General features: G+C 31.5%; 1 protein-coding gene across 1 annotated transcript; it reads left to right on the forward strand.

Moving 5' to 3' along the window:
- Positions 1-1,811: 1,811 nt before the first annotated feature.
- Positions 1,812-11,754, forward strand: LOC143052506 (microfibril-associated glycoprotein 4-like). The gene is made up of 9 exons (XM_076225553.1): positions 1,812-1,942; positions 2,058-2,129; positions 3,581-3,663; positions 4,408-4,479; positions 5,230-5,359; positions 6,749-6,882; positions 7,956-8,052; positions 8,873-9,037; positions 11,452-11,754. Exons 1-9 carry the CDS (start codon positions 1,936-1,938, stop codon positions 11,700-11,702), a joined length of 1,011 nt encoding a protein of 336 aa, XP_076081668.1. The 5' UTR covers positions 1,812-1,935; the 3' UTR covers positions 11,703-11,754.
- Positions 11,755-12,383: the final 629 nt, after the last annotated feature.

Consider the following 12,383-nt stretch of genomic DNA (forward strand, 5'->3'; position numbering starts at 1 on the left):
TTTTTCTTTGATTTTTATATTTGTGAAAGATTTATAATTTTTGAAAAGCAGAATTATGCTGTTGTATTAAGATGGAATTAGGGATATGAGTGTCACTGTAAGAGCGTGACCTCCCGCAAAAATTAGAACTACTTACTTTTCGCAAATACGCTACCCCAAGAACACAGAGACAGGTCTCAAGAAAAGAAAATGTAAATCAATTTTGAAAATTAAGCTTAAGACTTCGTTACACCACATGTCTTGTTGATACTTTAACTACCTTATATTTATTTTAAAAAAATGAATATTTTAATAGTTAATTTTTGTAACACCCGCCCATTCCATTACTCGTAAAGGAAAACGACGGTTACAAAATATTGAGCAGGAACTGCTCACCCTTTCCACCACTTAACTTAATTAATTATATTCGGTCGGTTTTTGCTGTTCAAATTTAGTCATATTTTATCATTGTTTGCCTTTTGTCTGTTTTGTATTTGACTTATGACTGGTAATTTATCCACTCCGTATATTCTCTTTTTTTGATCCAAGAGAGTTCATGTTTGTGTGTAATATATCAATTTAAAATTAATATTGCAAATGAGAGGACTTCTCATTGAAAACCAACAAACGAGACGTTGAAAGGCCTTAAGACATTTTCATAACCAATATCGTAATTAAACGATTAAACGACTTTTTTTAGTCATTGTATATACATGTTTTTGTACTAATTATTGCCATAGAAACAACATTATTTGAGTTTTGTGTTATAGTATAATGCATATGTGCTTGTTTTTCATATCATGATTTTCTTGATAGAGGGTTGCGGCTCACAATGTTGCTTTTAAACCAAGAGTTTCAAATGGTGAAGTTGAAATCATCCCTTCGTACATTTTACGGATGCCATCACGAGTTGCTTGACCGTTATGGAATAACGGTTTCACAGATGATATCGGATATGTTCCTTACGTCGTAACTACAATCCCCTTCCCTTTTCTGAATGTGACCTACTGAAATAGACAATTTACCGGATTTGTTATAACATGAACAACACGACTGGTGCCACATGTTGAGCAGGATCTGGTTACCCTTCCAGAGCACCTAAGACCCCTCCCCCCTAGATTTTGGTGGGACTCGTGTTGTTTATTTATTTGGTTTTTATATGTTGTGTCATGTATACTATTGTTTGTCTGTTTGTCTTTTTTTTTTAGCCATGGCGTTGTCAGTTTATTTTCGATTTATGAGTTTGACTGTCCCTCTGGTATCTTTCGCCCCTCTTTCATATATAGAAAACCTCTAGTTAGATATATTTCTGGTATATACACATACTCTGCAGTCAACATTCACTTAGATTTCTTACAATTTTTTCGATTCATATACATCCTCGGTTTTCAAATATTTTGTTTTAAGTGTTTCTGATGAAGGTAAATTTAGAACAGAGCATGAAACACATGAAACTTATGTAATGTGTTGTTTTTATTTTTATTTCTTTTCAAAACCATTTTTAAATGCGAAATTGTTAACAGGAAGATAACAGGTATATATCAAATGAGTATACCTAGCCTTGTACTGAACGGATGTTCACGTGTAATCTCAGAAGATACCTTCCCGATTGAATGCATGCTTCCTGTTCTGGCCTATGTTTACCTTTTTGTTTAGATAGAAACAGGCTTGGAGTATTATTGACAGATAGAAGTTAGAGCATTTGGTTCAAAGTTGGAGCCGACAAACTTTCATGACAGTTACTAAATAGTTACACGTTTGATTATTAGATAATATATATATGGATAAAACCATTAACGATTCAAGACCAAAAGTTGCACTAAGAATGCTCACTTATCTTATCTTTAAATCTTGTAATAGATTTGCCGTATAATATACAAACCATTTACTTACACTGATTATTTTGAAACATTGTAATGTAATCATTAGAAATAATTTTTTGGAAACATTTTTGAAATGATGGGTAAGTTCTTGACAATTTCTTTATTTGTTCAGCAATGAATGATACAACATTCAATGCATACATTTGCTCACTAATTGACAAAAATTCTAAAATAAATGTATGCATTGTTTTGCAGAAATGCGCAAGGACATGTACTTACACGTTTGCATATTTGTTGTGGTAATAATACTGCAGTCGACGATTTCCAGTAAGTTATCAATGGTTATATTATAGCGCGCTTCTGTGTGTGTTACATGTTAAAGTTGTGTTTTTGTTGTGTCATAGTTCTGTTAAATTTGATGCGTTTCATCGGTTTTGGTTTGTATCCCGGATTTGATTTTTCTCTATCGATTTATGAATTTCGAACAGCAGTATACTACTGTTGCCTTCATTTATCAATATATGCATTTTACTTCATATCTCCATCCACATTTTCTTTAAAACATTAGGAAAAGTTATTGTAAAAAATGAAATAAATTCTAGAGTTATATAATATATTAATCTACTTACATTTTTTCTAATTTAATAGATGATAATAGCATAATATTTTAGACAAAGAAATTATAAACTTAATATAAATATCAAGCAGTGCACAGAGTTAATTTTATAACTACGACTACATTAATGATAACTCATTTCACAACAAATTGTTCTTACTACTATCTCTTACTCAAACTTAATGCGACTGTTTAACTTCAAATTAAAACGTGTTAACAATCAAAACAATGAATTCTTAATGGTACAAAAACTCGTAAATATTTCTTTAACTATCCTTTAGATAAAGTGGAGACAATAACTATAACTGGCTAATATTATAATGTTTTCCATGCGGTTATCATTTACATAACTCGAACAGCGATCACAAGAAATACAGAAACAAATTTCTAAAATAACTTGAATATTTTGTTGTTTCTGGTCTGACGTATATTTTTTTTTTTCGTACTTATAATCTGGAAACATCCCCAAAATGTATGCAACAGGATGCTGAGTACGTAAGCAACAATCGATCAATCAATCAGAAACATATTGATGAAATCATCTTCCTGTCGTCTGGGAATCAGTCTTATAAGAACAGAATATATAAATCATAAATCTTCGAAATTTTTAGTACGAATTACGCATATCTATGATAACTTGGAAAATAAAACCACTGGGCTTCATGACATTCGTATTTTGATATAAACAGATAAAGGTACCCGATAAATCAGGTTAGCTTTAGTTAAGGAGGTTTGCTACTCAGTTTCAAAATGACAAGCTTTTCATAACACTAGTATATATTGATAGGGGATTATTAGAGGAATCAAAAGAGCAAACAAAGTATAAAGATCATTGTGCTTATTTGCGAGATATTAGCCATTGAAACTTTGGCGGGAAAATGTTCTTGATTTTTCATAGATTTATCATTAACAAGTTTAGTGCTCAAAAACGGTTGACAAATAACAAGGATTTTATAAGTCTTTAACAGATAGCTTATCATTACACATGTAAAAGATCTATACAAAGAAAATCGAGAGTCAATGGGCAAATTAATAAAACTAGAGGATTTCGAAAATTTGACAAAAATTCCAAAACATGACAATCGAACATCCTTAAAATTTAACCAAACAATTAAACAGTTTTTTATTCTGATTTCAAATTTAAATCATTGTTTTGTTTTAGATGCCGGACAACAGTGTTTGTCATGTAGTAGTGTAGAATCTGCACAAAGTTGCCAACACCACATATTGTGTAGCAATACGGAGGTATTAGTTTGTCATTATCAGATACAGAAAGATTGTTAAAGTTGTTGTATCTAAAATGTAGTTAGTCTCTGAAGTGTGATGATCAACTATCTAATTAAGAAAGAAATACAAAACATTTTGTAAATTCAGTAGCCATGTTCTTAAAAATGTAATACTTAATTGAGACTTTTCTATTAGCTATAAGTTTGCTTATTGGTGCCGTGTAAAGTTCTCTATGTATATATAAAAAAAAAAAGAAGATGTGGTATGATGGCCAATGACACAACCATTTACAAGAGACCAAAGTGACACAGAAATTAACAACTAAAGGTCACCATTCGGCCTTCAACAATGAGCAAAGCCCAGTCCGCATAGTCAGCTATAAACGGCCCCGAATTGACAATGTAAAACAATTCAAACGAGAAAACTAACGGCCTTATTTATATAAAACAAATGATTTAAAAAGAGCCCGTGTACTCTCATTCAAAGGCATCATCGGTATTGTATATGCTGGAACATATGAAATATAGTTATCTCCAAATAAATAGAGAAATGTCTGTGCTTATTATTTTAAGAATTTAACAGAGAAATAAATTCTTGATATAAGTTATTTGTCAAATGTGAAGAATATAAATATAAAATGAAGTGGTATGAGTGCCAATGAGACAACTCTTTATCGAATTCATATTTTTTTTAAAGGAAAACCATTATAAGTCAAAGGCTAGTTCATAGATGACAACCGCACATACATTAAATTATTTTCAGGTTTGTTACAAACACAAATATATCACGGAGTCTGGAGGAATAAATTATGATTTTGGATGTGCACAGCCAGAGGTATGTCTGTAAAAAAAAACAGTGTAAAAGAGTGACGAAAGATAGCAGAGGGACAGTCAAACTCATAAATCAAAAATAAACTGACAACGCCTGGCTAAAAATGAAAAAAGACAAACAATATAACACATCACATAACATAGAAAACTAAAGAATAAGCAACAAGAACCCCACCAAACACTAGGGGTGATCTCAGGTGGTCCGGACGGGTAAGAAGATCCTGCTCCACATGTGACACCCGTCGTGTTGCTTAAGTTACTGTTCGATGGACAAAACAACAACAAAATAGGATATTTCAAAATACAGTTCTATAGAGGTATTCAATTTGTCATCCCGGTACGCCAAGGTCAAAATTGTCTAGAGAAAAAAAATGAATTATAAATGTCTTACAAATTTTTAATCATTAAATCATTTTGAAGCGTTATTTAGTCTATAATCTATATAAAATTACTTCAGAATTTTGATTCAGTAATTTTTTAAACAATATCGCAAAAACATCTACAGATAGTCTTTGAAGACCTGTTGGTGACCTACTGCTGTTGTCTGTTCAATGGTCGGGTTGTTGTCTCTTTGGCACATTCCCCAATTCCATTCTCAATTTTTTTTGTTTGGTAGATTTATAACACATTTTGTAAGAGGCCAATGGTGAGCTTATCGTATCTCATCTTGAATGATTACTGTAAATTTTTGTGAAAAGATATTGGAAGTGAACATAAGTAGAAATATAAGCAGACAGAAATAAACAAATTTCAGACATGTAATCACCTCATTGGATCTATTTTTGGACGAAGGTCAGAGGGTCGTCACCTCACATGCTCCACCTGCTGTAATGATACCAGGCTTTGCAATCAAGATGTTTCTTGTTTGGGTGTGAACCCTAATAGTAAGTATGCTAATTTGTATTTCATATCATTCGATGGCAGTCTTAGTGTAAGGATTAAAGGAGCTCTAGGCATACAGAAAGACAGATTCCTTTTTTATTGATTTTAAGGAACGTGTAATAGTTCATTCGATAAAATATATGTACTTTGAATTTCATTTGTCGTGTGAATCTTTAAGGAGAATAATCAAGAATATTGTGTCCGACTAAACAATAACGTGAAGAGTTAAAATGGCACCTGTTGTCACTTTAAAGTGAAATCAACAAAATACTGAACTCCACGAAAAATTGAAAACGTAAAGTCCCTAATCAAATGGTAAAATCATAAGCTCAATCAAATACGAATGGATAACAACTGTAATATTCCTGACATGGTACGGGTATGTAGACAACAAGCCGTTTTGTGTGATACAAAATATTAATTTTGTAAGTCAGATTATTAACACCGCAAAATATGGCTGGATACCATATGATTGTTGTAATTTAAGTATTGTATTTAATCATGATTTCTTTTATTGTGAAATTATGATAAATTATTTTGTTCAATTACACAGCTACTTTAGTACGTCAAGTAATTGTGATGCACAGTTCTAAAGATGCATATCAAATGTACATCTGTAAAGCTGTATATAAACTGTAAAGCTGTAAAGCTGTATATAAACTATACAGGTCTAACGCTGTATATAAACTGTATATCTGTAAAGCTGTATTTAAACTGTACATCTGTAAAACAGTGTATAAACTGTGAATAGATATCGTATCACACAAGATGCAGTGCTAAAATATATATGTTTAGTTTATACACTTATTATAAAAATGTGCAGCTAATGTACATTTTCACAAACATGCAGTTTATATACAGCTTTAAAAATGTACAGTTCATATACAGTTTTACAGATGTACAGTTTATATGCAGCTTAACAGATGTACAGGTTATATACAGCCTTACAGATGTACAGTTTATATACAGCTTTACAGATGTACAGTTTATATACAGCTTAATAACTGTACATTTAATATGCATCTTTAGAACTGTATATCAAGAATACTTGTACTAAAGTAGCTGTGTAGATTAATATTTTATGTTTTGACAGAAATGTACATTTTGACAAAACATGTATTACTAAAACATTTCTATATATTGTCAGAAATGTTTATTTCATTTAAATATCACCCCATACATGATAACTGATGAACAAATTACCTTTTTATTGATTTGAAATACCACCCATTATTTTCGAAATATATGTCTTGCTGAGTGTCCATGTCATATGTGTGAAAGATAACATTAATAGAAATAATTAAGAAATATAAAACTCAATTCCAAGCTATTATATTTTTCAAATTGAGGCATCATATTGAAATAAACGTTATTCTTATTTTCCATATTAGATACAAACCTTCCACGTGAATGTTCCGACATTGACTTTAAAAACCATGCAGACGGTGTATACACTATCTATCCTGACGGAAGACAAGGTGTTCCTGTATATTGTGATATGACAACTGACTACTTCAGATGGACAGTAAGTATCGCTTGTTTTGGTGCACATTTAGTGTTACACCCTCAGATGACACTCATAAGGAAATTTATAAATCATAAGTTTTGCACTGGCTAGTTGCATTCTCCTTACAAACATCCATTATACTTCGAGTGGAATATGGAATACTGAATACTCTATTTCTCATTATCAACCTATGTAATAAATTGCTAGCTGGTGCTTTTGATTGTTCATAAAATACTGCCAGCATTCAGAATGCGATACCTGCCCCCCAAAAAAACGAGCGCGAATACCTTTTTATCATAACTTACAAACATTGCACCAGAAATATCTGTTTAAGTGCAAGACACATAATTAATAATCTTCTGGCGTTCGGTTGAAAAACAGCTAGTTTTGTTCAATTTTACCACAATCACCCATTAATAAAAGATTTAAAGGCAGAAATCTCGCGACAAAAACACGTGCATTGGTAGAACTACCCGGTGTTGGTATATTTAAGAATTGAATGCTCTTTTTTGTAAATTTATTGGGGTGCAAAAGCGTTGACCGAAGTACATTGTGTTTGAAGCGCGGAAGCGCTTCATACTAAATATGTGCGCACGGTCAACGCTTTTACAACCCTATAAAGTTACAAAAAAAAGCATTCAATACTTATAATTACATTTTTACCTATAGGATCATGAAAACACGCATTTTATCAAGTTTTTATTTCATTTACCTGTGCACTTTATTGTGGGACCTCGTGTCATCATGAATGAAAAGTTGCATTGTGTTATGCAATTGATTAAGGAATATCACGAGATTGCTCGTTAGCCAATCAGAATATCGTATTATAATGAAACATACATCTAATGTAATTATTAGATTAAGAATATCTTAATCAGATATATTAGAATTAGAAGAGCTACAATTTTGCAGACTATCTTCGATTACTACGACTTGTAATACATTCCGTAAGATTGTTTATGAACGACCTAATAATTTTCCTGATATCCTGAAATGGAATGCATGAGAAAGGGAGAGAGATAAAGATAGATTTGATAGAAACAAACATAACTAAAACACGTGAGTATATATTTTAATGTATGTTTTGACAGATTATACAGAGAAGAATAAATGGATTTGTTGATTTCTACCGAGGATGGTTATCCTACAAAGAAGGTTTTGGTAATGCCAGCAGTGAGTATTGGTTGGGTACGTATCATTAAAGTTCTGTAAAATGCTAATGGCCGGCAAGTTTACAAAGTAAGATACTCTTCCGTAGTTTTTATCTTTTTTTGAAACGTTGCCTTATTTATTGTACAGTTGAATATTATCATAATAAACAGCAAGACCACAGATTCAAATAACTTGATGATACGTCCTAGTGGACCTGAATGTGTGAAAAAGGTTTTTATTTAAACATCTGCGTAGTCTTTTTACTTTTCTTGGAATAATTTCCCATGAATATCTCTAGCCATCAAATAAAATTACATATCGTGTTGGTTCTGTGTGATTTAGGCGCTTCAAGAAATCTTATTGAAATTTCACATCATGATGAAACAGTCTTGTAGCTAAAACATAATAATGATTTCATTGACTTGAGTTTCATATACATGCGTATGAAAATATTTGGACAGAAGTTGGAATGCATAAAAAACAAATTGTACTAAAAATATTTTGTGTTCAGTAGTTAATTTTACATTCCTATCCTCATTTGGCAAATGTTTGGTTAACTTGCAATATATTCGTTGACAGCTTAACACATGTAAGGCAGGTTTCATTGTGTCGTCATATCTACATTTAATTATCCTTAATAAGTATACACCTTATATATTATTATATATACATGTAAATCATTAGTATTAAGCAGATGATACATGAAGTATTTTCAAACGTTGGGATCTAAAACTTTGATTGTTTAGGGGCAGGATTTGAATAGGTTTTAAACATCCATTTGAAAATATCTTTATTTTATAAATGCAATCTTGAACTTAAATATTGAACTTATAATGTCTATGCTATTCTTCTGCAGGCAACGATAAAATCCATGAGATAACCTCCCATAGTAACCATGATCTGAGAATAGAATTAGAAGATTTTGATGGCAACATGAAATACGCAGAATATTCAACTTTCAGTGTTGGTGACGAACAGAGTGGTTACCGTTTGCTTGTGTCTAACTACTCTGGAAATGCTGGTAGGTTGGGGTTAAAAAATAACATTCGTGAAACATCTTTCGAAAAAAAATCATAACCAAAACAAAAAATAGAAAAAGACGACACAATATTTTACCATAGAAATTATATATTTGACACTATCACAGACCTGAATTATTTCACTTTGTCAGACTTTTGTTGATGCTCTTCTTAGTAAATCGAAATTATGTATATTAGTTTCCTGTCACTTTCTGATCTTCTGATTCTGCACACAATAAACGATGACGTTTTAAATCCATATTATAATCGGTTTTTTTTTCGATAAATGTGTTAAGATTTATCAACCATTCTTCTTAAAAACGAAAGGTAAATATTTAATTATTTAGCTATACAATGACTTTCATAAAAAATTAATAAACTCATCATGAACACGTGGTCAGGATGTAAGTTAAACAAAAGACTCATCAGTGATGCTCGAATCAAAAACAAAAGAAAGGGAAATAAAGTTTAGAAGCATTGAGTATCCAAAATTCCGAAAGGTTTTGCCAAATACAGCTAAGGTTATCCGTTTTAGGGGTAATCCATAGTATCTGAATTTTTGGAAAATTATTATATTGTTTCGTTTGAACACATAGTACTAATAATTGTAATTCATGATCAGTAATATAACGTATTAGGGCAAAACGTTTTTAGCGTAACTGGTTAAAACAATCACTGGTGGTAAGCGGATGATTGTAACGTAAAGTAATGACCGTCCCAAAATGGGAGACAACTCTGGGGATAAGATTTTTTGCCGATTGTCGTGCGAAAAGGGTTTATTTAAGCCAAACCCCTTTTGTCTCATACATACTAATCGTCATTGTGTTGATATTGAAACAACATTTGATACATTAAAACATTCCAATTTTCGTAAAATAGCCATTAAAAAATTCAAGCATGGTGGTCGTAACTAAAATACAAAATTGTTAAGAATGGTCGTTACTCTTTATTAAATAAGACCGAATAATGCAAGTCAAGAGTTTTAAACGTGTCTTTTATTATATGAATATATTATATAATATATTTGTGCAGTTTTTTCTTAATTTTACATACAACGTATAATATTGAAAAAGTATTTTTTTATAAAGCTATTTGAGGATGTACCTTCTAGCCGGACTTTTTTTTAAATCCACAATTTAAACATTAAACATTAACTCGAAAGACCATTAGTAAGGAATCAAAATAAGCTAAACATATTGATAGGTTATGGAGGTCGTTGTCGAGACAAGACCATACCCGCTAATTACGTAGGTCCGTACCTGAATTAAAAGACAACGCTCTATGTTTAGCCTGGATTTTTAGAAGTCGTATTGTCTTTTGGTAAAATCAAGCTGATTATAAGATGAACAGTGATGTCCATTGACGAAGTTCATGTATGATTATTACCCGTGGTTTTAGCAAATCCTGAATACGCATATTGATACCATGCCTAATTGCCTTCGTTGATATTATGCAAACATCCCATGGAGCAAATAACACGGATGATTAATATCATAGCCGTCGTAGTTTTAAGCGACACGCACATACAGGTCATCAATTAATTATTTTGAATAAAATCACATCGGTAACTACTGATGTGTGCCGTTAACGGCCCACAGGAGTTTTGAGCGAGAATTTCTTGGCATGGGTTGTAATACTGAATTTATAGGGTCGCAATGAACCTTGTGTTGGCTACGAACGTAGGAGGTTGTTGGTATATTCGACATTGCTATCCGCTATACACTCAGAACTTAAGAATGGAAACAAATACATGTATGAGTAGCTTGTTACCAGGATAATATTAAAAGATAGAACTTTATACTTCATTTCAGCGTGCTGGTCTTTTAAAGCTGAATACATTCATACAATATAAAACTATAACATACACATTATTTTCAACCTGCATATGTATGTGATAGTTACCGCAGTACATTTAGTTCAACCTTGTAATATTATCCTGACTACAAGCTTAAGCCTGGCCACAAACTAGTATGTAATCTTACTCTTAAATTCAGCGCGTGTAGCAGTGTAAAAAATTTATCAACAATATTCCTACTTTCGAGGATAACACAATGTTCATTTCGACACTGTGGATTCAGTTTACATTCTATACTAGCACTTAGAACTAATATCAATGATATACCGCAATATAGGATCGTGATGTAATCGATAAAAAATAAATACAACACGTTAATAACTCCAGGACCCCGGAGTGCATTTGTGGAACTGTTAACTTCAGTTGTAGAAGGTTTAACTTAATAGATCGGAACTATTCGCACAACACAAGTAACATACAAACAATAGATAATTGTCGTATGCGTAAGTCGGTCACAGCAACATCTACAACAAAACAATCGTGAAGAATCTTCAAAAAGCATTTTTCTACTTTTTGTGTATACATGTATTTTAATAAGTTATTTTTTTTCCTTCTGCATAGGTGACTCCTTAGTTCCCCACAATGGTATGAAGTTCACTACATTTGACAGGGATAATGATCCATACACGGCTAACTGTGCAGTTAAATATAAAGGAGCATGGTGGTACTATTCAGGTTGTCATAATTCAAATCTAAATGGTAAATATCTGGCAGGTCATCATGCGTCAGTAGGTGAAGGTATTGACTGGGATAGTTTCAAAGGGTTTTACTACTCACTTAAGTCAACAAAGATGATGATTCGAAAGTATTGATGATAAAATTATTTCATTAAATGAATGAATGAGTGAATTCATACCAATTTTATCAAGAGTAATTAATAGTCTTATTCTCCTCACAATACGAATCCAAAACTTGGCTTTTATTATACATATTTCCACAATATTAGCAATATTATATATGGTCTTTTATTTATCTTTTGCGGATGTTGCGGTGTTGCCGTTACCTATTTTCTAATTTACATATTTAACATCAATAGAAACGCACTCCATCAATTATTTTTTTTGGAGCTGACATTCTATTGCATAAAACATTTTTAAAAAGGAAAATTGAGATGAGTTTAAATTTTAAGGTCATTAAGACAAGATTTTCGTTTTCGGAAAAAGACGATATTTATGACTTTGATTTTCAATCTTTTAATTGAATAATTGTTTGAAAATCAAAGTGAGATTGACTTATGACTTTTAACTTTTGTTTGTGAAATCTCCTATGTCACTACTGTACACTAAGCATAAATGCAAAGGTGGTGCAAGAAAAAACATAATAGATTTATACAAATTTGTTAAAATCTATTATATTTTAAGCATAACCTATACAAAACCTATTCAGTAAAAAAAATTATCTGAATTTCCCATATGTCTTTATACTTTATGTTATAATCTCTTAATCTCCTTTCATTTTTTACACATTATTTTCTATGTATTTTCTAATGTGTA

Source organism: Mytilus galloprovincialis, chromosome 11, assembly GCF_965363235.1.
Source record: "Mytilus galloprovincialis chromosome 11, xbMytGall1.hap1.1, whole genome shotgun sequence".
In the NCBI taxonomy this organism is placed as follows: Eukaryota; Metazoa; Mollusca; class Bivalvia; order Mytilida; family Mytilidae; genus Mytilus; species Mytilus galloprovincialis.